This window comes from Oryx dammah, unplaced genomic scaffold (assembly GCF_014754425.2).
Source record: "Oryx dammah isolate SB20612 unplaced genomic scaffold, SCBI_Odam_1.1 HiC_scaffold_11077, whole genome shotgun sequence".
Lineage (NCBI taxonomy): Eukaryota > Metazoa > Chordata > Mammalia > Artiodactyla > Bovidae > Oryx > Oryx dammah.
The window spans coordinates 629,320-654,666 of record NW_024080471.1 but is presented as its reverse complement, the minus strand read 5'-3'; the positions used below and the strand labels follow the sequence as shown (position 1 = coordinate 654,666).

General features: G+C 40.7%; 2 protein-coding genes across 8 annotated transcripts in view; one reads left to right on the top strand and one right to left on the bottom strand.

Annotated features, from left to right (window-relative positions):
- Nucleotides 1-10,567, top strand: part of LOC120860448 (phytanoyl-CoA hydroxylase interacting protein-like) — a 122,231-nt gene extending 111,664 nt beyond the window's left edge. Inside the window, exon 5 of one of the 2 annotated variants that reach the window (XM_040236249.1) lies at nucleotides 4,339-10,567. In XM_040236249.1, coding sequence (XP_040092183.1) covers nucleotides 4,339-4,873 — 535 coding nt within the window. In that variant the 3' untranslated portion in view covers nucleotides 4,874-10,567. The remainder of the gene's footprint in view (nucleotides 1-4,338) is intronic. The other variant, XM_040236250.1, reaches the window with a different exon arrangement.
- Nucleotides 5,396-25,347, bottom strand: part of LOC120860446 (protein FAM13C) — a 135,889-nt gene continuing 115,937 nt past the window's right edge. For 4 of the 6 annotated variants that reach the window (XM_040236246.1, XM_040236245.1, XM_040236247.1 and 1 more), the window contains 6 exons: nucleotides 22,433-22,514; nucleotides 20,787-20,998; nucleotides 12,773-12,868; nucleotides 11,274-11,473; nucleotides 9,420-9,521; nucleotides 5,396-6,996 (listed from right to left, as the gene is read on the bottom strand). In XM_040236246.1, coding sequence (XP_040092180.1) covers nucleotides 6,873-6,996; nucleotides 9,420-9,521; nucleotides 11,274-11,473; nucleotides 12,773-12,868; nucleotides 20,787-20,998; nucleotides 22,433-22,514 — 816 coding nt within the window. In that variant the 3' untranslated portion in view covers nucleotides 5,396-6,872. Of the gene's footprint in view, nucleotides 6,997-9,419; nucleotides 9,522-11,273; nucleotides 11,474-12,772; nucleotides 12,869-18,754; nucleotides 19,025-20,786; nucleotides 20,999-22,432; nucleotides 22,515-25,347 lie in introns of those variants that run through there. The other 2 variants (XM_040236244.1, XM_040236248.1) reach the window with 2 other exon arrangements.

Genomic DNA, 25,347 nt, shown 5'->3' with positions numbered 1-25,347 from the left:
TGCCAAGGCATGAGTACAGTTTTTCAACACTGCTTTTTTAAAAAGTTGTATTAACTGAAACCACATTAGCATCAATGGATCTTGATTTTCTTTTTATGTAATGCATTCTAATCAGGGCACACTTTATCAGAATTCATTTAAAATGTCATCCTGTTATTCACAGTGTTTGACTAGAAAGGAACCTTTCACTTACCTGACACACTTTCCAAATCATGAATTATGAAAAATCCCTAGATAAATTCTGCATCAGTCCACATGGAATGAACTCATTTTGATCTCTCCTTCTAGAAATGAATTCCTATATGAGTACTGCTTTATCTTACCCCTGATCAAAATACCACTTGTGCTCTTCCTTCTTCAAGTTCCCTAGGCAGCTTACTTGTCCTTAAAATACCTTTCTGTATCTTAAAGGTTTCCCTCCAGGGATCCACTGATATGGGTAGACATGTGTAGGATTTCCATTAGTGTTCGGCGGTAGATTGTATATTCTGAGCTGACGTCTGTCACCGATAGTAAGACATTTCTCCTAGCCTAAGTTCCTGTTTATCTGTTTTCTGCTGTTACTACTTCATATAATTGCACTTGCAGATTTATGCAGAATACATGCCATATTAATAATTGGGTTTTATTCATGAGAATGTAATGGGGTAAGAACTTTTGATTCAGGACAAGATAGAGTAGACCTATTTCTCCCTGTTCTGCCTACTACATACAATTAAAAACCAGGAGTGTTATATATATAAAGCAAACGTAAGAGTCTGAAAGGTGGAAAGAAGGTCAACCAGTTAGGGACCTTGGGACCCGAAGGACAACACAGTGATGGATTTTCTGTTTAGCTCTCGTTCTGGACTAGATGCTAGTCATCAGCTCACATCAGTGGGCACAGTCAAAACAAATATCTGCCCCAAAAGTCTTCTGTGTTTACCCAAATGAATCGGAAAGGGACGGCCTTGAAGACAAACTTTGTAGACGATAACTGCCTTTACTCCAGCTAAACACCACAGAAACAGTATATTTTTCCACACCACCAGCCACAGCCAGGTAGGGAACTTAGACTTGCATCTTCCAACTGTTAGGAACCACCCTCCGCTCCTCATCTACCCCTTGTTGCGGTGGCATCAGAGAAAGCTAATGGGGAGCTGTTGTTTACAACCCACACCAGTGGCAACGAGATGTCTGTCAGCCTTCCCACTTCAGAGGAGGCCCAGTGGAAACCAGGACTTTTCATCATAGCCAAGGGATGATAGTACAGTTAGCCCCTGCAGCACCAGTGAAGGCCACATAGGAAGCAGTAATATCGTCTTTCTCTTTCAGACTTTCTTCACTTAGTATGGTAATCTCTAGGTCCATCGATGTTGCTGCAAATGGCATTCTTTCTTTTTTAAGACTGAGTAGTATTTATCTGTCAATGTACATTTAGGTTGCTTCTATCTCTGGACTGTTGTGAATAGTGCCACTGTAAACACTGGGGAGCATGTATCTTTTTGAATTTTCATCTTTTCCAGAGATATGCCTAGGAATGGAATTGCTAGATCATATGGTAACTCTCTTTTTAGATTTTTAAGGAAACTCCCTACTGTTTTCCACAGTGGCTGCACCAATTTACAGTCACACCAACCGTGTGGGAGGGTTCCCTTTTCTCCACATCATCTCCAGAATTTATTATTTGTAGACATTTTAATGATGGCCGTTCTCAGCAGTGTGAGAGTGGCGCCTCTTTGTAGTTTTGATTTGCATTTCTCTGATAACTAGCAATGTTGAGTACCTTTTTATGTGCCTATTGGCCATGTCCTGTTTGGAGAAATGTCTGTTTAGCTCTTCAGGCCATTTTTTAATTGAGTTGTTTGTTTTTTGTTACTGAGTTATATGCACTGTTTATTTTGTAAATTAACCCCTTGGCAATCACATCGTTTGCAAATTATTTTCTCCCAGGCTGTAGGCTGTCTTTTTCATTGTTTTTGGTTTCCTGTGCAAAAGCTTTTAACCAAGACTAAGTCCCATTTGTTTATTTTTTGCTTTTATTTCTATTGCCTTGGGAGACTGACATAAGAAAGCATTGGTACAATTTATGTCAGAGAATGCTTTGCCTATGTTCTAGGAGTTTTATGGTGTTCTCTTATATTTAAGTTTTTAAGCCATTTTACCTTTATTTTTGTGTATGGTGTGAGGGAGTGTTCTAACTTCATTCTTTTACATGTAGTTGTCCACCTCTCCCAACACCACTTGCCGAAGAAACTCTTTTCTCCATTATATACTCTTGCCTCCTCCATCAAAGATTAATTGACTGTAGGTGTATGGGTTTTTTTTCCCGTACTCTGTTCTGTTCCATAGATCTACAGGTCTATTTTTTGTGCTGTTATCATGATATTTCACTTACTGTAGCTTTGCAGTATTGTCTGAAGTGTGGGAGGGTTATGCCTCTAGGTTAGTTCTTTTTCCTTAGGATTGCCACAGCAATTCTGAATCTTTTATGGCTCCATATAAATTTTAGGATTACTTGCTATAGTTCTGTGAAAGATTTCATGGGTAATTTTATAGGGGTCATATTAATTTAATAGGGAACCAATTAAATGTAGACCACTTTGGGTTGAGTTCAGTTCAGTTCAGTTGCTCAGTCATGTCCGACTCTTTGCGACCCCATGAATCGCAGCACGCCAGGCCTCCCTGTCCATCACCAACTCCCAGAGTTCACTCAGACTCACGTCCATCGAGTCAGTGATGCCATCCAGCCATCTCATCCTCTGTCGTCCCCTTCTTCTCCTGCCCCCAATCCCTCCCAGCATCAGACTCTTTTCCAATGAGTCAACTCTTCTCATGAGGTGGCCAAAGTACTGGAGTTTCAGCTTTAGCGTCATTCCTTCCAAAGAACACCCAGGACTGATCTCCTTCAGAATGGACTGGTTGGATCTCCTTGTAGTCCAAGGGACTCTCAAGAGTCTTCTCCAACACCACAGTTCAAAAGCATCAATTCTTCAGCGCTCAGCCTTCTTCACAGTCCAACTCTCACATCCATACATGACTACTGGAAAAACCATAGCCTTGACTAGACGGACCTCTGTTGGCAAAGTAATGTCTCTGCTTTTGAATATGCTATCTAGGTTGGTTGTAACTTTTCTTCCAAGGATTAAGCACCTTTTAATTTCATAGCTGCAGTCACCATCTGCAGTCATTTTGGAGCCCAAAAAAATAAAGTCTGACACTGTTTCCACTGTTTCCCCATCTATTTGCCATGAAGTGATGGGACCAAATGCCATGATCTTCGTTTTCTAAATGTTGAGCTTTAAGCCAACTTTTTCACTCTCCTCTTTCACTTTCATCAAGAGGCTTTTGAGTTCGTCTTCACTTTCTGCCATAAGGGTGGTGTCATCTGCATATCTGAGGTTATTGATATTTCTCCTGGCAATCTTGATTCCAGCTTGTGCATCTTCTAGCCCAGCATTTCTCATGCTTTTTTTTTAAAAAAAATAGATGATATGGGGAGAGAGGTGGGCGGGGGTGGGGGGGTGGTTCAGGATTGGGACCTCATGTACACCCGTGGCGGATTCATGTCAATGTATGGCAAAACAAATACAGTATTGTAAAGTAAAATAAAAAATAAATTTTAAAAAATAGACATTTTCATAATATTAATTCTTATAGTCTAAGACCATGGGCTATCTTCCCATGTCTCTGACTTTCTCTCTCGTTGGTATAACTGAATGGAAGGGACCGAGGAGCAGGAAGAACTGCATGACAGAGGTCCAGCCCAGTGGGAGGTGAGAAGTGTAGAGAAAAGAGCTGAGAATGTGGTAAAGGGAGATACCAGCTCTGTTCTAAGCAAAATGCAAGTAAGATGACCTGAGTAGTCAACTGGGCCTGGGTTAAAAAACTGAAGCAAAAAATAAAACAAGATGCTTTTGTACTGATGTACATGGACAACACTCACTTTAGACCTAAATTCTGGCAGACTTTGAAGAAACATTCAGCATGTTTAGCCAGCATTGTCAGTCCAGTTTTCTCTTCCCCAAATCACTTCTAAAACCCAGTAGGCTTATAGTGGATGTGATTTCAGCCATAACATTTCTCATTCCACATTTGTTTTCCTGGTCAGGAAATTTATCATGTTAAAAGACCTCCAAGGTTTGTAGCAGAGCATTCTTACCTTAGGGTCATGGCTGGAATTTAGCTTTTTGTAAGTAATGTCAAAAGATGCATTCTCCTTGATCTGATGGCAGGATGGATGAGCACCCAGGCTCTTAATAGTAGACAGTTGACTTGTAGTCTATCACCATTCAACTCTATACATTAGTAGCTCTACCACCACTGTACCAAGCAGTGACCATTTATTTTCTCTTTCAGAGAACATCATGGGAATGCTATGCAGCCCTCTGTCAAGGATAACAGTGGCAGCCATGGCTCTCCTATCAGTGGAAAATTAGAGGGCATCTTCTTTAGCTGCAGCACTGAATTCAATACTGGGAAGCCACCCCAGGATTCACCTTATGGAAGATACAGGTTTGAGATTGCAGCAGAAAAACTTTTTAACCCCAATACTAACTTATACTTTGGGGACTTCTACTGTATGTACACTGCTTATCATTATGTGATTCTGGTCATTGCTCCTGTGGGATCACCAGGAGATGAATTTTGTAAGCAGCGCCTTCCTCAACTAAATTCCCAGGATAATAAATTTCTGACGTGCAGAGAAGAAGATGGGATGCTGGTTTACCACCATGCCCAGGATGTCATTTTAGAAGTCATTTACACTGACCCCGTGGATCTTTCTCTAGGCACCGTGGCAGAAATCACTGGTCATCAGCTCATGAGCTTATCTACTGCAAATGCAAAGAAAGATCCCAGCTGCAAAACCTGTAATATTAGTGTTGGACGTTAATGCCCACTTTTATCCTGAGGCCCCCTTTCTTCCCGTAGGAGCCCTGATCCTCTGTTGTCCATTTTCACCACCCAGATGTTTTCCACTGAAGCATGCACATGCCACCGTCACCGAGAGCAAACCACCACGTCTCAGATTTCCGAGCTGCTGTGGTGTTTCCCAGTCCCTACCCTTCCCGCGACTTTGAGAGATGAACTGTCCTAAGTTGTTTCTGACACCCTCTTGCCTAGATGCTGCAATGTTTTTATTTTTCCTCTATGCCAAACATAACCAAACTATTATATAAACTGCTTTAGTAAAATACAAAATAATGGCTTATAAATGGTGTTTAAATATGCTCTCATTTTAATCTACTGAACAAATATTGGGATAACTCCAAACCGCATGAAAAAGTGTAATTGCAGCATGAGTTAAATCTTGAAGCCTAGAATTGTCAGCATTTCCAACTTGTTGTTTGACAGTGTTATTTATGTTATTTATATTAGCTAACAGGAAACAACTACTGTGTTTCAACATAATAAATATAATAGAAAAATATTTTATTTGTATTGTTGTATAAAATATTTACAATCTTATAGAATATATAGAGTTACATCTTAATAACAATTGTATACATGTCACGAAACCATCTCCCTTATCAAAGATGTAGTTTGTAAACCTCAAATAGTTGTGTATCTGTCCTGTTACAAGTACATAACTTTAATTAAACAAATTTGTGAAGGACATTATTCTGATTCATAAAGGTTATAAAATATCAGGTAAATATAGAGAAAACAATAAGCCTCTGAAACCATCTGCTTCAGAAATAATATTAATCCCATCCAAACTATATGAAAATGTGAATTTGTTCACCGTTGTGCTTAAACATTACAGAAAAGAGAACTACAAACGTGGCTGGTATGAGAGAGAAAATGTGGACCTTTTACTTATTTTTACAAAAGCAAAATAATAAACGTGGTTTAATACAAAATAACAAAACAATATACACTGAAGTTAATGATGCAAATAAAGTATCCTGGCTTCTTTTCCAAGGTGTTACAGCAAACATTTTCTAAACCTTTAATTTTATACAGAATGAGTAACAACTATAGTTCATGGAAAAATTTTTTGACTTTACAAAGTATAGACCTTGGAACATTAAGAAAAACACATATTCCCAATGGAAAAATAGTTTATATATCTTATAGTAAACAAAAAGATTAGCTATTATAACTATGATCACATTAGATTATATGCTACAGACACATCTATCCAAAATACCTATTTTCAAATTTTAATACAATATTTTATTTTAATATAAACATCTGTCAATTATAAACAAAGATAATTCACAAAGTACATGCTATCAGAATGAACTTTGGTAATCAGAAATGTAAAATTTTAAGGAACAGATAAAATAATGTGCTATTTTTATATAGAAATAAAACATTAGCAGTGACACATTCTAGTGTATTTTAGGGTGCTGAGAGCCTAGCAGACTTAAGGGGCAAGGCAGTAGACTTTTTATCACTTAAAAATCTATTAGAAGTTTCAAACAAATTACATCCTTACTAACTGTATCCCTTTCTATGTAAAATGAGTTTCTTTTGCTCTTCTTATTGGGTTAAAAATCATGCTCTTTCCATATGTCAGTATAAGCAGTCTTTGGACTTTAAGTAGACTTTCTCTAACCAGTGGTCCATTGAACAGGTGGACACTTTTTATTACTTAGGTTTGATAAAATATATGTTTTCTGAAGTAATTATACTGACTCTCCATTTTCTCCTTGGCATGGAGAAGGCTGAATTTTATTTTCCAATTATATGTTACTTACTGTATTTTCTCCCATTTTAATTCCTTCTATTCATGTATAATTACACTTGCCATCCATTCTTAACAACAGCTAATACTCCCACTAAAGTGCTTCAGTTTTCAGTTGTCATACCACTTAGCAAGAACGGCAGAGGAAAATAAACTTGCCTTATCACAGGTGAAAGTGATCACAAACATTTCCTGAACCTCAAATAGTTTTGGCCACATCTTGCTTGCTGATGAGGACCTCTAATAGTCTCAGTTTGGCTTTTATATGCTTGTATTCATAGTACTCATCTGCCATTGGTATCCGATCTTCCTTTTGTGGACTTCTGCAAAAAAAAAAATATATATATATATATATAAAAAATATATATAAATGCATTAGATCATTAATGAACCAAGTCATTAAGAATCCTTTTTTAACTCTTGTGAGAAAAGCACAGGGTAGCAATTTCCGCTAGATTTTTCATCAAGTCTTTTTTCCTCTCCCTCTTCCATGTGTTACTAGGTTTTAATGTAATAGTGCTCTGAGAAGTTAAATATTCTAAGTGTTTTGCAAATACATTGTCCAGTGCATAGACATATAACACTGGGGAAGAGGAAAGGTCTGCGGGAAATAAAAACCAGAACCCTCAAGATATTTTTTTACCTAGTCTTTCTTCCATCATCCAAGCCTGTGCAGAATATTCAGCCCTTATAGTGATAGTTGTTTAAAATATCAACCTAAAAATACTATGAAAATTACATTAACAGAAATAACTTATAAATCTATGGTAATAGGAGGGGAAAGCTCAGTAGCTACCTTACAAACATGAATTATTTCTAAACTTTCTTATAATTATAGTACTATCTCTGTTAATGTATAGAAGAGTCACAGAGAAGTTCCTTTCAGAAATCTGAGTCTAAACTGTAGTGGTTCTTTGCACACTGATTCTACTAAGACTAGACTAAGGATCATGCACAGTTTGATACATATGCCTCCTAACTGCCAGATGTTCTTGACATTTACTTTGAAGGATAATTGGGTAACATCTGGAATTAAAATCATCTGCCTTCCCAGAAAAATACATTGCCAGGATATGTTTTCTAAAGGACAAGAGTTAGTTCAGGATCTCCTAAGTTAATAAAGATGGCCAATTGCTTTTAAAATATTTCCACCCATGACTTTGAAATACAAGGACTGGAAAACCCAGATGAAGTCACCACCATTGCTACTGAATATAAACATAGATAACATAAACTCTGTAACATAAGTATAGCTGAAAATGGGTAAAAAGCAAACAGCCTATACCCCTTCTATTTTACCAGTACTGATAAAGTTATATTTCTTACCAATAAAAGAACAGCTAACAGTACACATAGATTGGTATACTGTTCTGAGTTCTGAACTAGAAATTTCAGAGCAGTATATATAGTGTTAACAACACCAGTAGATAACTATATTCTTTGGGAATCTATAAAGAGTCTTCCCTGAAATCTCTAGTTCAGAACTCAGAACAGTGTACAAATCTACAGCCAGAGTTCCTCTTAGACTAACATAATTCCTTTGACTCCATTATGTATTCTGGGCCAAACTTATCATAACTGGGTATCTAAATGCCACCTTAATTTGTGTAAACATACCTAAGTGAAGAAATAGTCTAATTTATAGGGAAACACTAATAGTTCATGATGCAATTATCTCTGGTCCGGCACACTCCTCTTTAGCTAATAAACAAGAATGCATTGTACTAAGTATTTCCTTAACTACTTTTCTCATTATATAAAACATACATAAGCATTTAGCACAGGTCCTGGCTCATAATTGTTAAGGTCATACCTAGATAGTTATGCTTCTTACATGATGACTATTGCCAAGAACATTTATAAAACATTAAATTTTTAAATAATCTATTTGCATGGTTATTTAACCTATGGACAGGTAACCCTTCCCAATGAAATGTTTTAGAAAAGCAAGATCTGTATTTCGTAGCCATTCGACTATTTGATTTTACTTGTAATATGGCACCGCTTCTGCATTTAGTTTAAGTGTATTACCACAAGAGGGCAGATAACCTCAACCAAGTAGTAAGCATATCTGAAGTGGGTTTCCCACTCACTGGTGCATTTAAAATACTATACTCGGAACATGACTAACTTCCCTGGATGTCAGAGGCATGCCAAGTACCATTGCAGACCCATTTGGCAGGACTAATAACACACCAGAAGGTTCTCAAACTCTTTAAATTGCCTGTGTTTGGAAAGGTTAAAAAAAGGAAAAGTTGTATAGAAATTTTGTAAAGGAAAAAAGAAAACAAATTGTTTTATATTCTGAATTTAACAACCGCATAACATTTCCCATTAGATAGTTACCATCAGCAGAAAGGTCACTTGGACTTATGTAGCAGTCAACTTAGAACAGAGAACTAACATGGGCTGAAAGATCAGATAGATTTATTTAAGGTTTAGACAAATTCAATAGTTATTATGGGATTTATTATGCAAAGTTAGGGAATTTAGGGAGTTCATCTTTTATTTTTTTAAAGATTCATGTCTTATACTTGATAGCTACAGCCTTCTATAAAACATACCCAGTAATGATACTACCCAAATGTTGCATTAGACAAACACTAGTTGTAAGTCACTGGAAATCATGTCTTGTATAAAGTCACTGTTACTGCAAACAAACAAACAAACAAAAAATCTGAGCTTACTCCTAACTCTTAGTTCTCTAGGAGTCATTAGCTTAAAAAATATCTCTGCCCACACTTACCTTCCTGTTTGTTTAAAAAACTGTTCCTCAAATTCTCTCAAGGCTTTCCGAAGTCTCTTCTTATCAGCCCTAGTTTCTCGGAGATGGTCAAGAAGTACAGGCCTGTATCAGGTAGAATATATATTTGCCATTATGGAGCTCTGGCATAACTGAGAGAGATGAGCAGAGCTAGCTATTTAGCAAAAAAGCTATTATGATACAGAAGTGTTCTACTTAAAAGAGTGCCTTTTGAATAAGGATGACACAGGTAGAGCCTGACCAGAAGGGAACACGTGGCAGGGTGCATCGCAGAGGATGAAAATAACAGCATCAGGAAATGGAAAGGACAGATGGGAGGCAAGCAGACTGCGTCCATTATAAAAGTTGGGACAGTAAAGGCCACATGGGGGCATGAGGGAGAAAGCATTTCGGAGGCACACTCATCAGTTATCTGGTGACAGACTGAAGAGAGGCTAGAGGGAGAGATTTTAAAAAGAATTCTACTCTGAATCTTGACTATAAGGGGAATGTCAAAACCCTTGGGAATGAAACAAAGACCCCAAGAAAGCTGTAATTATGTTGCAGAATCTACTTACTTCATTCTAAGAGAGAAAAGTCAACTGCTTGAGAGCAGGAGGCTTTACCTGGGGAGCTTGTGTCTGGTTTCAGAAACTCTGTGAACTCCCTGAAATCATATATGGGCATTTTCTATAAAGAAAACGATTCCATTGCTTTCCAAAGAGCCCTACATACTCCCTCCCCACCCCACCCCCAAAAAAGTACCGTTGCTTTAGAAAAGCCCACCAGCCAGTCAGCCAACCAAGAAAGAGAAGAAAGGGAAGAAAGAAAGAGAGAAGAAGTCAGGGAGGGAGGGAAAGAGGGAAAAATGGAAGAAGAGGGAAGACTGATGTTCTGCTTCCAAACAGGTCACTCTTCTCTCAGCTGAAACTGCGGTGCCAGCTGATAACAAGCACACCAAACGCTCAGCTTACAGCTTAGTCCTTGGTCTTGTCTCAGGTATTTATGGGGATTCCATCCCTTTCTCGGGGCATATATACTCACCACACTGTTACATGTGGTTAAAAAAAAAAACAACTCATAATCTGGCCTATAATATACAATGAAAGAAGGCCAAATGATCAGAGGAAGGGCAGCTACTGAATAATAATGACACTAATGAAAATCCAAATGGCTCCTGACTGAGGAGCCATTAGAAGAAAAAGGTCAGCTCATTTACTTAAGTCCCAGTCTGGCAGAACCATTTTATCTAAATAGAATAGACTAGAATAAAGGTCCTGACAACTTTTGACCCAACACAGAAACCCAGTTCCTTTCGTTTGAGCATCATCAAAGGCCAACACTGCCAGGCATTAGACCGGCACCAGACCCTGCTGAAATGATGGGCAGGGGTAGAAAATGGAACATCAGCTCTTTGGGCATCTTTAGGACCACGTTGGGCTTCCCTGGTGGCTCAGACTAGACAAAGAATCTGCCTGCAGTGCAGGAGAGCTGGGTTCAACCCTGGGTCAGGAAGATCCCCTGGAGGAGGGCATGGCAACCCACTCCAGTACTCTTGCCTTGAGAATTCCGTGGACAGAGGAGACTGGCCAGCTACAGTCCATAGGGTCGCAAAGAGTCGGACATGACTGAGCGACTAACACTTTCTTCACTTTAGGACCTTATTAGAAGCCTTGGTTCCTCATGGCTTTGTCTCCTCAATTTCCCTGTTAGGAGGATAACCAGATGTGTTTTCTGGTGAATGGCACTTTTTAGAGAGCGTAATAGCTCTCCTGAGTTGTATACTGTGTGTACATATAAGGTTCCCCAGACCAGAAGGAGTTCAAAGATGACTCCACACTTAGGATTCACACTCACATGGTGGCCTCGTGTAAATTGGACATGGAGAGGGCTGGTGGTTTGACTTCCTTCTTTTCATCAGGGAGCAGGAGCTTCACGGGCTCAGTCTCATCAGAGTGTGAGAGGTGATCGCCAGCAGGAGGGTGAGATGCTGGATCTGGCAAAGAAGGCTGCTGACTTCCCTGTGGACAGTCTTCATCAGAGTCTTCTTCCTCCTGCTTATCATAAGAAGAGTTCAATAGAGTTACAAAGTGCTAAGGGCCTCTTAGGGAAGCAGAAACGGGAAAAGGGAACCTTAAATAGACACCATGAAAACAGTAGGTGACACCTGTGCCTACTGAGAACCAAGAGGAATGCTAGCTCGGTTGCATCAGAAGAAACTTAGCAGAAGCTAATAAGCAAATAAAGCACCATGCTGCGCTAAAGTGCTTACCAAGCTCAGCTTCCTCTGCCGGCCAAAGAAGGCACAGACAACAGGGATGTGTTCTAGTCTGGAACTGCCTAGTAATCTTCCCTCCACCAGACTTACCAACCCCAGACTCATAAGAGTTAGCATGGGTGAGCAGAGATGGACCACAGGCCTCTGTGTCATCCTGTCACCCAAATCAGGCCCTGGTCTGGGCTCAGATACAGAGAATACTCAGAAAATGGATAAATTCAGGGAACCGCTTCATGAAGGCCAAAATCAAAATGGAGATTCTCCATAACCTGTTCTGATAATGCTTGTCACAACCAAAAGATTTTCTTGCAAGGAAATCTGAAAACCATTCCCTGTTTTAAATTATGCTTCCTTAATGGGAAATCTCAAAGAGTATGAGTCACGATGTCTCTGTGTTTAGAGTTGTGGAAGTATAAATGTACTGAAGTATACTTAAATTTGCATCTGTTAATATTTATTTTCTTTTAATACTGACATCTTGAGCGAGTGACTGTTCTAATATTGGTGGTGTAGGATTTGTGGTGCTTTTCTAGTTCTGTATTCCCATAAATCATTCTTAATTAAAAGTAGTCTAACCCAATTTCAGTATTCATATTTTCTATTGAAATAAATTTGCTTCTATCTTACACAGTGATGGTCAAATGGTAACAAAAACAAATGCAGCATTATTATCAAAGAACACACAAATCAATTTTCTTATTAAAGGAGAAAAATTAACAACACCCAGACTAGAATGGGTTCTGTTTTGTCTAGCTGTGCGGTTGTAAATTAGGTAATGCCAGACTAAAATCCATCATTTGTTCTCCTCACCCAAACAATGAAAGCAAATGCTAAAACTGGCTTCAGAAATGGAATCGCTACATAGTCCTGTTTCACAGTGGTTCTAATCAACAGGCGCTGTTAAGTACAGTGTGGGAGCTGAGGGAGACCTCATTTCTACACTGTGACACAGCTGGCCATGTGGGCAGGAGATCCTGCCAAGAAGGCTTGCTTACCCCCTCCTGGTGCCGCCTCCCTAACAAATATCAGTACAAAGCACAAGGACAGGTTAGTAGTGAAGGCAAGCTTCCCAACTTACAATTGTTGGAATAAGGGAAGGTGTGGACAAGATTTGCTTGATAATTCTGTATCGGTCATAAAGAGGCTTTATGAGATTCTTGTCTTGCTTCGTTACCTGGAAAACATGAAATTATTGTTCCTTTCTCAAACAAGAATGAAAACACATCAGTGTTTTTAACAGGCCAAAAAAAAAAAAAAGTTTTGAAGCCTAAAAGTAAGGGATTACAGTACTAAAATGCAACAGTAATCTTCAAAAGGTAGGTCACTGATAAGATACTGTATGAAGCACATGCCAATTTTCTTCTAGGAAAAGCTTCTTAAAGGAGAGGTCTGAGTTGAAAAAGATGTTTTAAGAGCTTACTAGAGGAATCCTTGGTGTTTAAATGGTAAGGTGTCTTTAATTATTTAATTAAAGAATTAATAATTCTCTATTTCTTCATTCTTAAAGAAACTAATGGATGACTGAGGCCTATCAATTTTTCTTCTGGAACATGTATTTTATCTGGACTTTCAAGATTCTACTCACAGACACCAACACTGTCCAGGTCATTGTCACTACATACTTGGATTATATGCTAGTTTACTGGCTAAATCTGACATAAACTAAATATTTTGGATAAAACAGTAAACCTCTCTAGATTCTCAATTTCCTACCTATACAACAAGGATGTTGGGAGTTTAAAAAGTTCCTTCCAACCAAAAAAAAGTGTATAACCTCTTGGTCCACCAATCCGTTCTGTTACCCTTATGCCCTTTGACTTCATCCCTAAACACTACTTTTCACATGCGGGTACACACAATTCTAAATAGTTTCCTACTTACCTACTAATCAACTGCCTAACTACCCACCCACCTACCTACCTCTCCATCGAAAATGACCAGACTCCTCTGCTTACTTTGGTTTTCCTTCCTGATGTGTGTCCTGCATGACGTTTCCATATGTTCACAACACACAGACTCTGTTTCCCTCTGGCCCCATGGATCTCACTCAGCAGGTGGTGGGAAGGAAACACGGCATGACCCCCCCAGGGTCCTGAGTCTGCCCTCCAGAGCCCCCAGGAGAACCCTGGAGGAGGAGAAAGTGGCTCAAACGTGTATGTTTTCAGCCTTCTAGTCATTCTCCATCCCAGCTGAGAGCCATTCTGGCCTCTGCTGATCTTTCTTCACGGAGAAAAGGAAGTGAAGCATTTCTGTATCTCACTGCCTGGGCCTCACCGGTCATCTGTGTTGTAGTCTTGTCTGTCCAAATGAATTACATCATGTATTTCTTCAAGTTTTCATGGTACACATGTATAGGCTTTCCTACCACCCATCTAATAACCCAGGTTTTTATAGATAGTAAAAGTAGTCTGATTTCTAGCAATCTTCATATAAATTCCACAGGCTATCTGACCCAAGGCTCTTTTATCTTCAGTAGAAAGAAAGACCACCTCTCTATGTTCAGTTCATTTATTGGTTAAGTAACCCCAAGAACCTTTCATTTTCTAGCCCAATCATTCCTTAAAGGTTTTCTTAGTCATGTTACATTTTTACACATGAAAAATTCACATATTACGTGGGATTTTAACCGGTGACAAAGAAAAAAATTTCTTGATTCAGAAAACACTGAAATGGTCTTTTATTCAGTATCTTATTGGGACTTACATTCCATAGAAAGCACTTTGAAAAGGGTGCATTTAACTGATATTGGCATCTCTCTATTGCAGTTTGATTTTTGTGATTTTGCTTATTTTTACAATAAAAATATATTGTCTGGATTCTAGAAAAGCTAAATTTAGTCTTAAAAGAGGAAAAGAAAAGAGTGGGCAAAAAGCAAGTTAGAATGATGAATGCCATTACAGAAAGGTTCCTTCCACAGATGCTAGATAAGAGGCAGGGCAGATATATAACGTATGAAATTCATCTTTCACTACACTGATTCCTAGGACCACTATTAAAGTAATCCCCAAGAGGGTTCAATGGCCATAAGTACAGGACACTGTCAAAACTTTAATGCCATTAGTGCTTATCCTCAAATACATTTGGACAGGACGGCAGGCTGCCTGAAAAGAAGGGTTAGTGGTGAGACATGCCAGGGGCTGTCTTCTACTCAGGGGCCTGTGGAGACTAGCTATCATGAGGCCTGCAAAATGGATCTTCATGGTGGAAAATGAGTCGAGGTTGGCTCTGCAGGACAGATACCTCCAATCAAGGGGCGGAGACACATTCAACTGAGCTGTTCCTCATTCCTCGGCCACTTCCTACTGAGATTCAGACCATTTTCTCCTCTGAGTCCAGTGGCTCTTTCTGAAATGCATCCTGCTCCCCAACTCTGCATATTAGTGGCTGGCTATGATACGTTGGTAGTATCTAACTTATGTTTTTTATTTAAATAGAGAAAACAAGGATCATGTTGAATAACCTGCAAGAGCCAGAGAGAGATCCAGAGCATGAATGGGTAGTCCGATTTTAAAGATAAATTTAAGGAGATAAACCCTGAAGCTAAATGACCGTTCCTTCCTGCTCCTCCATTTTTATGGCATCAGAAGAAAGGAGGCTTCAAGGATAAGCAAGAGGGGACCATGCACAGAAGGAAATTTGACAAACTTTGCTGACAACTTGATGACATCATTATGAAAGCTGCCCCACCCCACCCCAGCCAGGTTACTCCAGTCACCAAGGTCTGGAATGGCTGCCCCGAGCAAGCTGGTTTTCCAAGCAGAGCTGCTGCTGAGTGGTCAGCCCCAGTGTCTATTCTTCCGGGCCCTGGGCAGACAGTCCTTAGAGAAAAGACTGCTTTTACCACCATGCTTGTTTCCTTTCTCCCCGTGGCACTGGCCCCGTGTTTTTTCACAGGAAGCCACACAAACATAAAAATCACTCAAACTGTCAGCATAAACAAGCTCTCTCTTGCAGAGGTAGAACTGACTTCCCCTCTCTGGACAGAGTGATGGGAATCCATTATTCTTTAGCCTTAAGGACTAGAGTCCTGCCAAACTTTCCCTGAGTGTGTCTCCCCAAAGCCCTCACTGAGGGAGACAGTCTGTGTGGAACAAATCTGACTGTTTCAACTAACCAGTCAGTCCAGCAACACAGGAGGTCACTAGTGAACATCACCATGCAAACCAGCTGCTGGAGAGGATGGCCAGGTCAGTTCAGATTTCCAAGCATACGCAGATCAGTATTGGCCTTGAAAAGAGAGGCCGTAAGTTCAGATAACTGGCTTCAAAATTACACGCTATATTTAATTTGGAAAATTATGGACTCTCTGAACCTTAGATTCTTAATATGCAAAATGAGGATTATTTTTAATTATCTTATGTAAATATCCCTGGCACAGAGTCAGGCATACTAAACGTTATTTAAGTCATCAAACTACTTGATTTGAAGTTACCATCAAGGCTGTAAATTACTAAAAGAGGAATACCACGGTGCTATTAAATCATAAGTTTAATAAATAATGAGAAACTATGTCAATATGAATATGCAAAATGAAGAAAGGATTCATAATTATGTAGACTGCTACCTTTTTTTAAGGGGCAAGTTAAGAATGTATATTGATCCTTTCTTGTATATGCCTTATATAGAAACTCAAAAGGACACAAAAAACATTACTAACAACAGCTCCACCTGCTCGGGTGGGAGACCTCAGAACTGGAGCTGGCAGATGGGGAGGAGTCTTTTTTAATGTGTAGCTTTTTCTGTTCTTTCAACTATGTGAGAAAGTATCACCTACTCAGAAAATTAAATTTTTTTGAAAGGATAAGTAGACAGAAGAACTTGATGGGATATTCCTTTTGGTGCCTCTTACCTGTATGTCTTCCCTCGCTCCAACACACAACTCACTAACCCATGATTAAATTTATTTCATTTTTATAATGATTATGTTTTTTAAAAATCCGCCTTTCTCTTCAAAGATGCTGCAGTTGATGAAGGGGCACCGGTAGTAATGGTCATTACTCACCCACTTGGTAATCTGTGCTGTACACCTGACCCCACCTACAGTTCTTGGAAGGGAAAATAAAAAGGGGAGAGGTGCCAGTTCCAATTCAGCATTTCAGAGGAAGACATGATCAGCACCACAGTCAGAACTGAGGGATGATTCACTCATTTCCAGGGCTCAGTGCACACCCTGTGACCGGAAGTGACTGTCTCCAAAAATCACCCAGAGATGGTGGAGGGAGAAAATCACTCAGTGGCAGGGTCTGAACTGACAAGGCCATGCTGTGGGGTCTCCTGCATTTATCAGCGTTAGGATGAGCTCTGACTAAACACCAACGGCAAGAATGTCAGGAAGAGTCATAATAAAGGCATCTCTGGAAAAGAAAGAACTCACTCGAAAGCTTTAATATTTAATGCATTTTAAGCAGTAAAGCAAAGACCTCAGATGAAAATCATCTGTCATTTTGAGTTTAAAGAAATGAGACCTAATGAGATCACCTCAAATGCTAATCAGTTCCCTGAGGAGCCAAGAATAATACTATCTTAGAAATTTTCAGTCCCCCCTTTGCTTCTTCTGTGGCTTCTAGACTCCCCACTTAGGAACCATCCACAGCTGCCCGGCCACGTCAGCTTGGCTGTGTGAAGTTCTCCCGGAACAACTCTGCAGCTGTAGGTCCTGAGACGCCCACATTCCACAGCAGGTGATCTCTGTTTAAAGAACCTAACTTTAGCCTACTGCAGCGATACGAGGCTTCTCTGAAGGGACTTCTGACACTAGGAGTTTCCCTGGTGGCTCAGATAGTAAAGAATGCAATGCAGGAGAACCAGGTTCAATCCCTGGGCTGGGAAGATCCCCTGGAGAAAAAGATGGCTACCCATTTCAATATTCTGGAGAATTCCATGGACAGAGAAGCCTGACGGGCTACAGTCTATGGGGTCACAAAGAGTCAAACACAACTAAGCAGCTTTCACTTTTCACTTTCTGACACTAAACAGTTCAACAGATGGCTGATTCATGTCAACGTATGGCAAAAAGCCTTCACAATATTGTAAAGTAATTATCTTCCAATTAAAATCAGTAAAATAAAATAATAGAAACAAAGTGCCATTTAAAAAAGATGACTTCTAGAGAACTCAGAGTTTTTCTGACCTTCAGACTTTCATTTACATGTTTTTATTTGACTTAAATGCCTCAGGAGGGTGACGAACCATCCCAGTTTTCCCAGGACTGAGGCTTTTGGTGGGCCATGGAATTTTCAGTGCTAAAGTTAGGAAAGTCTAGGGAAACCTGGGATGGTAGGTCACCCTACTCGTGAAAGATCTTAAAATGAGTATGTCCAAAATAGACCTCCTGAGCATCCCCTCCCGCCCTCAGTGTGCGCCCATCTAGTTTTTCCCCGTCAGTAAATGGACCCATCTCCTTTCCTTCACTCCCTACCACCCAGTGATTCAGCACATCCTTTTGATTCTACAACCTAAGTAGACTTTGAATGTGTCTGCTTCTTTTCATCTCCACAGTGAACATCCTAGTCCAAGCCGCCCATTTTACCTTCCCATTTCCGCTCTTTTTCCTATGATTTATTCTGCATAGAGCAATCAGGAAGATCTTTTACGTGTAAATCACATCATGCCACTTTCACACATGGAACCATTCAACAGCTTCCTGAAACTTTCGGTGGCCTGGGAGTGCCTGTGTTGTGGGCCCTGACCTGTCCTTTCTGACTTCATCTCATGCCGCCCTGGGCACTAGCACTCAGACCTGAGAATCCCAACCACCGACGAGCTCTTCCTTCAAAGGCCACCATATTTGCAGTTCCATCTACCTAGAATGCTCTTTGCTGCTCTCTTGGCCTGCTGATTCTTTTGCATTAAATGTCACAGGACTTCCTCACTGCTCTATATAATACAGACACCATTCTTATTATTTTCTATCATGTCATCTATTTCTTTGCACAGTACTTATCAAAATCTTTAATGGTTTTATCTATTGAGTTATTTCTTATATCCCAACTCCCAGAAAAACATGAGCGCCATGAAGGCAGTAACCCACATCACTTTACTATCTTGTTAATCTTTTTATCCAGCACATATCACAGTTTATAACACTGATAGGCACTCAGATCTTTTTGCAAATGAATGACTGCCCACCAGTTACCAGGCATCGTCTTTTATTGTCAAAATAACTATGTTAATAGGTATTATCTGTATTTTTATTGATGAGGAAGTTGAATAGAGAATTAGATGAGAATTAGTTCACTTTTCAAGCATACATAACTAGAAAGTGGCTTATTCACGGACGGAGTCCTGCTGTAAGCGTTATACGTTGCTTTCACAGATGTGGTCAGAGTAACTATAAAATATAGGAAAGACCATCAAAGCACTAAAGAATGGAAAACCACAGATGTGCCTGAATATGTGAGCATGCCATGTGTCTACACACACACACAGTTATCTACTTACCCAAGGACCGTGACAAAGTCTAGAGCCTTTGTGGGTGGGAGGAGGGGATACGCTGGCTGAGTGAAGATCACTCATCACGACACACTGGTTATTTTTAAGTTGAATGCTATTTCTTAATGACAGAGGTATCCAGGGGCCCATTTCTACTTGTATATCATATTCACCAAGAAGGGGAAACAGGAAGCCTTTTGGGATTTGGCACATGTTGCCATCTTAAGATCTAGATTAGATAATGTAAGTACAAGAGAACAAGCGAAGCCAGCATTCTCCTCAAGAGGACTTCATTTCAAAGTCTAATATGCTAGTCTGTTCATTCATAAATCCATTCACTCTGCAAACACTTACTCAATACCTACTATGTACAGACACTAAGGATGGTAGGTAATAAACAGCCTAAGCTTTACTCAAGAAGTTGTCAAGTACTGTGAGAGACAGAAATTGGCACACACAATAGTTAAGAGCTACGTTAGGGTATTACTTAGTTGTTAAGTCGTGTCTGACACTTTTGTGACCCCATGGACTGTAGCCTGTCCATGGGATTTCCCAGGCAAGAATACTGGAGTGGGTTGCCATTTCCTCCTTCAGGGGATCTTCCTGACCAAGGATTGAACCCATGTGTCCCATATTGGCAGGTAGATTCTTTACCACTGAGCCACCAGGGAGGCCCTATGTTATGGTAGCTATAGCTTATTCAAGAAATGAAAGACAACCCTGCTACTCAGAGTTCAGACAGAAAGGACTACTAGGAAGGTTCCGTGGCATTAGTAAAATGTGAGCATAGATATGCAGGAGAGGAGGGACTAACCAGGTAAATACTAATTGGTTTCATCATCTTTTTTTGTAAAATATAATACATCTTTTCTTTGAGCTCATATATCCAAATGTGTAACTGACAACTGTATCTGGGTATCTCACCAAGATTTCAAAACTAAGATGTCTAAGCTGAAGTCTTTAGATATGTTACCTAGCACTCCTCAAGAAACCCTACCTCTCTATTCTTATGATATGAAATATTAAACCATATTCATATGGCATTTACTCTCTGTGTCCAAATTTATAAGGACAACATTCAAACCAGAGTATGGCTCATTCAAGTAACCCTAACTTGACTACACCTATAAAGACCCATGGGCTCCCCAGGTGGCTCAGTGGTAGAGAACTCACTTGCCACTGAAAGAGACTCAGGAGACTTGAGTTCAATCCCCAGGTTGGGAAGATCCCCTGGAGGAAGAAATGGCCACCCACTCCAGTATTCTTGCCAGGAAAATGCCATGGACAGAGGAGCCTGGTGGGCTACAGTCCATGGGGGTGTGCACACACACACACACACAGTAAGATGAGGCTATAAGCCTAGTCTTGGGTTCATTCGCTAACTTATCAGGGGAAAGCAAGGGAGAACGAGATATGATATACGCTAGCATCGTTCCCATTTGTCTCTCATCAACACGCAGCACTACATAACCTTCAGAATGGCAACACCCAGAACCATGCGGTAATACCGTAGGCCATAGCTAACAGCCCACCAGGAACTCATCTGACTGAAATCTCAGAGCCAGTCTCACAAAGATGTTTATGTGATACAAACTGGCCAAAACCTCGGTCTTACTGGCACCATGTGGAGTGCTGGGGCCCAGTGAAGGCTGGTGAGGTACCTCAGGATCCTCCTGGGAAGGAAGCTGCTCTCTCGTCTCCTTCAGACAGCTCAGCACAGCATCCGGAGTCTCCTCTCCTGAGGAGCTCGGCTCAGGGCCCACGGCCTCCGGCTTCCCATTCTCTCTGGGGACTGTGGGTTGCTCACAGGGCGGGATCCTAGGTGGGCCTTTGGGAGCACTCCCTCGCTCTTCCGACAGCTTCAGCTTTAGTTCTAAGAGAAATGTGATGAGTTACCATGAGAATGCAGACTCATTGGTCTAAGAAGAGCAGAGAGCCTTTCAGGAATTTCTCCCCTGATGCCGAGTGGAAATGAACAGAGCTGACCATGGCTTTCCACAGGGCAAGGGCAGCCTTAATAACCAAGGCCAGCAGCACACACCCCCCATGAGGTGTGACAATAGAGGGCTCTTGCGGCAAGGATCACATAGAAGTGGAAGGATCATGTATGGTTTAGATTTCAGAGGAAGCAGACCACAGGTACTTGGCCCCAACGTTTTCACCTGTTATCTGCCACAGCACCTGAAATACTATGCTCAAAGACTCCTTTCCTCAGGTTTTGAAAGATGTGCAGCCATGAAGAGCCCCCTGTGGAAACGCAAGGTCTACTGGAAGACATTACAGAAGGCAGTCATCTGAGGATATACAGGAGGGGCAGGGCACAGGAGGTAGAGTGCCAGCCCCAACCTGACAGATCTCACAATTTTGTCTAATGCCAATATTTAAAATCCAGAAATCACCATTATTGCAATGTGGCTTTATATAAACCTACATAATTCAAAACAAAAGGGCCACCTGGGACTTATTAGGAAACTCCATTTCAGAATATGCTTAGGGGACTGGTCTTTTGAATGAGGTGCCATTTATATTGATTTCTCAATTACACTGCACATTTCCTTTGTTTGATGTTTGTTTTTTAGTTAGGCTCTGGCATGGTGTTTAAACACTGCATATTTTATAAACATGCTACATCACTACAGTTTAATACCACTGAATTAATTTAGTATTCCTTTCCAGTTCTTTATCATCACCCTTCTAGAAATCTGGAAACGCTCCTATGTCTCTAGGTATTGAAATAAGAATGTATGAGGAGGAAGAAAATAAATTTTTATTGGTAAATAACTATAGTCCCTTAAAATGGATTTGACAGTTAATTAATACTCAGACCACCATCTCCAGAGAGACAAAGAAAGGAGGAGACTGGATTAGGAGGCAAGAAAACCGAGTTTTACTCTGAACTCACCACCTTCCAGCCATGTCACTATCCCTTCTCTCTGGACACAAATATCCTCCTCTGTGCAGTTTGGGTATGTGGAATCAACGACTGCTCAGGCCTCTTTCTAACATCCAACAACCCAATAACCCAAGGAGGTGAATACTCCACACGCTGAAATGTTCCTGGCACTGAAGTAAATCATTCTGCCTGGGAGGCTGGATTTCCTCAGTCCCTTTCTATGCAGATGTATTCAGTGGGATCAAACAATGAAGGGGACCCAGGACTCTTTAAAAAGACAGGGCCTCCAAGCTCCGCAGGAGACAAGGTTAAAGAGGGCCCAGGTAGAAAGAGAATCCAAAACTGCTTGGAGCACATTATCACAATTTTAACTGCTTCCTTCCTTAAGAAGGAGACTCCCTTGCTAGCATTTACCTTTGAGCTGTTTACGACCTTTAGCCAAGTCATTCATCCATTTCAGGACTTCAGGATTAGATGTCTTGTCACCATGGGAAGGCTGCATGGGAGGGGAAGATGGGGGTGGACGGACGGGAAGGGAGGGAGGGAGAGGATAAAAAAAAAAACGTTAAGCAGCTAAGGCACACAAAGATAGTTCAGGAACATATACAAAGCTGGGAAGGAACTTCAGGCAAGCTGTCTCCAGCAGATGAAGTTGCGTCTGAGAAGCAGAGCAAACATTCCTGACTTCCTTCACTCTTTCATCCTTGCCATGGACCTTGTTTCTAAACATGCCTAGTCACCCAGCATTTTTACATAGTCCTCACCATGCCAGTGCCCCATAAAGTCTACCTCTCAATCACCTTGTGGGCTACCCACACCTGACACCCCGTGGCCAGGCCATTCTTTGTGTCAATGTAGGGGGCTATACTGACACAAACCAGCACTTCCTCTCTTGCCTCTGTTCATGGTTTATGACCACACCTGTCTAGGGAATACTACAAACTGGAAGCTTTAGCTCCTACCAGTCACAAGCTGCAAGCTGAAGAAAGGAGACCCCAGGATCTCTAAAACATTATAAGTCTGAGAAGTCAGTATGTATGGAAGAATCCTCATCCTCAGATTTCAACTCCTCACTGTTTATAGACTCGCTATCCAGTTGGAGTAGCATTAAAGAATAACCATATGAGTGTGGACTTGGGCAAATTATTTAGCCTCCCCATGCCCCAAGTTCATCTATCAAATCAGGATTTAATAGCATCTTTCTCATAAGGTTTCTATTAGGGATAAATCAGTGAATATGCATGAAACATGATGAGTCTGAAACGTGAAACATGATGAATACACATGAAAAAGTTCCAGGCACACGCTAAACACTATATATGTGTTCAGTTCAGTTACTCAGTCGTGTCCGACTCTTTGTGACCCCGTGAATCGCAGCACGCCAGGCCTCCCTGTCCATCACCAACTCCCAGAGTCCACTCAAACTCATGTCCATTGAGTCGGTGATGCTATCCAGCCATCTCATCCTCTGTCATCCCCTTCTCCTCCTGCCCCCAATCCCTCCCAGCATCAGAGTCTTTTCCAATGAGTCAACTCTTTGCATGAGGTGGCCAAAGTCCTGGACTTTCAGCTTTAGCATCATTCCTTGCAAAGAACACCCAGGCCTGATCTCCTTTACAATGGACTGGTTGGATCTCCTTGCAGTCCAAGGGACTCTCAAGAGTCTTCTCTGACACCACAGTTCAAAAGCATCAATTCTCTGGCACTCAGCTTTCTTCACAGTCCAACTCTCATATCCATACATGACCACAGGAAAAACCATAGCCTTGACTAGACAGACCTTTGTTGGCAAAGTAATGTCTCTGCCTTTGAATATGCTATCTAGGTTGGTCATAACTTTTCTTCCAAGGAGTAAGTGTCTTTTAATTTCATGGCTGCAGTCACCATGTGCCATGATTTATCTTTTGGAGCCCCAAAAAAATAAAGTCTGACACTGTTTCCATTGTTTCCCCATCTATTTGCCATGAAGAGATGGGACCAGATGCCATGATCTTCGTTTTCTGAATGTTGGCTTTTTCACTCTCCTCTTTCACTTTCATCAAGAGGCTTTTGAGTTCCTCTTCACTTTCCGCCACAAGGGTGGTGTCATCTGCATATCTGAGGTTATTGATATTTCTCCCTGCAATCTTGATTCCAGCTTGTGCTTGTTCCAGCCCAGAGTTTCTCATGATGTACTCTGCATAGAAGTTAAATAAGCAGGGTGACAATATACAGCCTTGACGTACTCCTTTTCCTATTTGGAACCAGTCTGTTGTTCCATGTCCAGTTCTAACTGTTGCTTCCAGACAGGTTTCTCAAGGTGTGTTAGCTAGAATTTAAAATAGTATTATTGCTATCATTACTGGCAGAGGTGACAGTAGCAGTGGTGGTGTTACTATCAGATCTTTAAAGGAACAGTAAGTCTTACCAACACACACACATATAGGATAGTATGTCCTCACTAGTAACTAATCACACTTGGATGTGGCAATAAGAATATAGCTTTAATTTTAGGAGAATATGACTCTGTTCATACAAATCATTCACCTTGATTTCTGGATTTCTTTTCAGAGTAGAAAAGTGAATTTTCTATAGACAAGAGAAACTAGGAGAGAGGAACAGCAGACATACCCACTCTGGCAACTTAAACACAGGCTCAAGAAAATTAGTGGTTACTTTGAACTGGGGATATAGTAGTAATACAACGAGCTATACAGGCATGCTCAAGAAGACATCATAAACACTGTCATAATAGCCAGAAATGTGTGCAATGTTAGTGACAAGACTGGTGGCTCTGCTGTGATTAAGACTCTATTAAATCCACGCAACATCAGCAAGTTGTTGGTGAGACAGAGAGACATGGGGAGAAGACTGTTCATCTCAAGTCTAAAGAAAGAAACAGTGCTCGTGTTAGAGGATCATCAAATGTACACGGGATTAGATGTTTTAAATGTGAAACACAAAACATGGGTCTCTCACTTCTATAGAGATGCAAAATCCATACAGTTTAAAATCAAGATGCAAAATAACACTGAGGGAAGATTCCCCTCCACCCGCCTTCATGGAAGCCCAGTGATTTTTTTTTTTTCCCCTACAGGAGCCCAGAAGCAAGACTCTGGTTTCCAGGAGGGAAGCCCTGGTTTCAGCACCACGGACAGCGACACAGGGACACACCTCCAAAGGCTGCTCCTGGTCCTACCCACAGTCTGCTAGAATGACCCCCTGATACAATGTTGAGTACTCTGGCTGTGGGTAACACTCTGGTTATGTGGACAGTCAATATTTTACACTTGGTTTCTCAAAATCCTCACAGAACTATCTACATGGATCTGAAAACACATCCTGTTCTC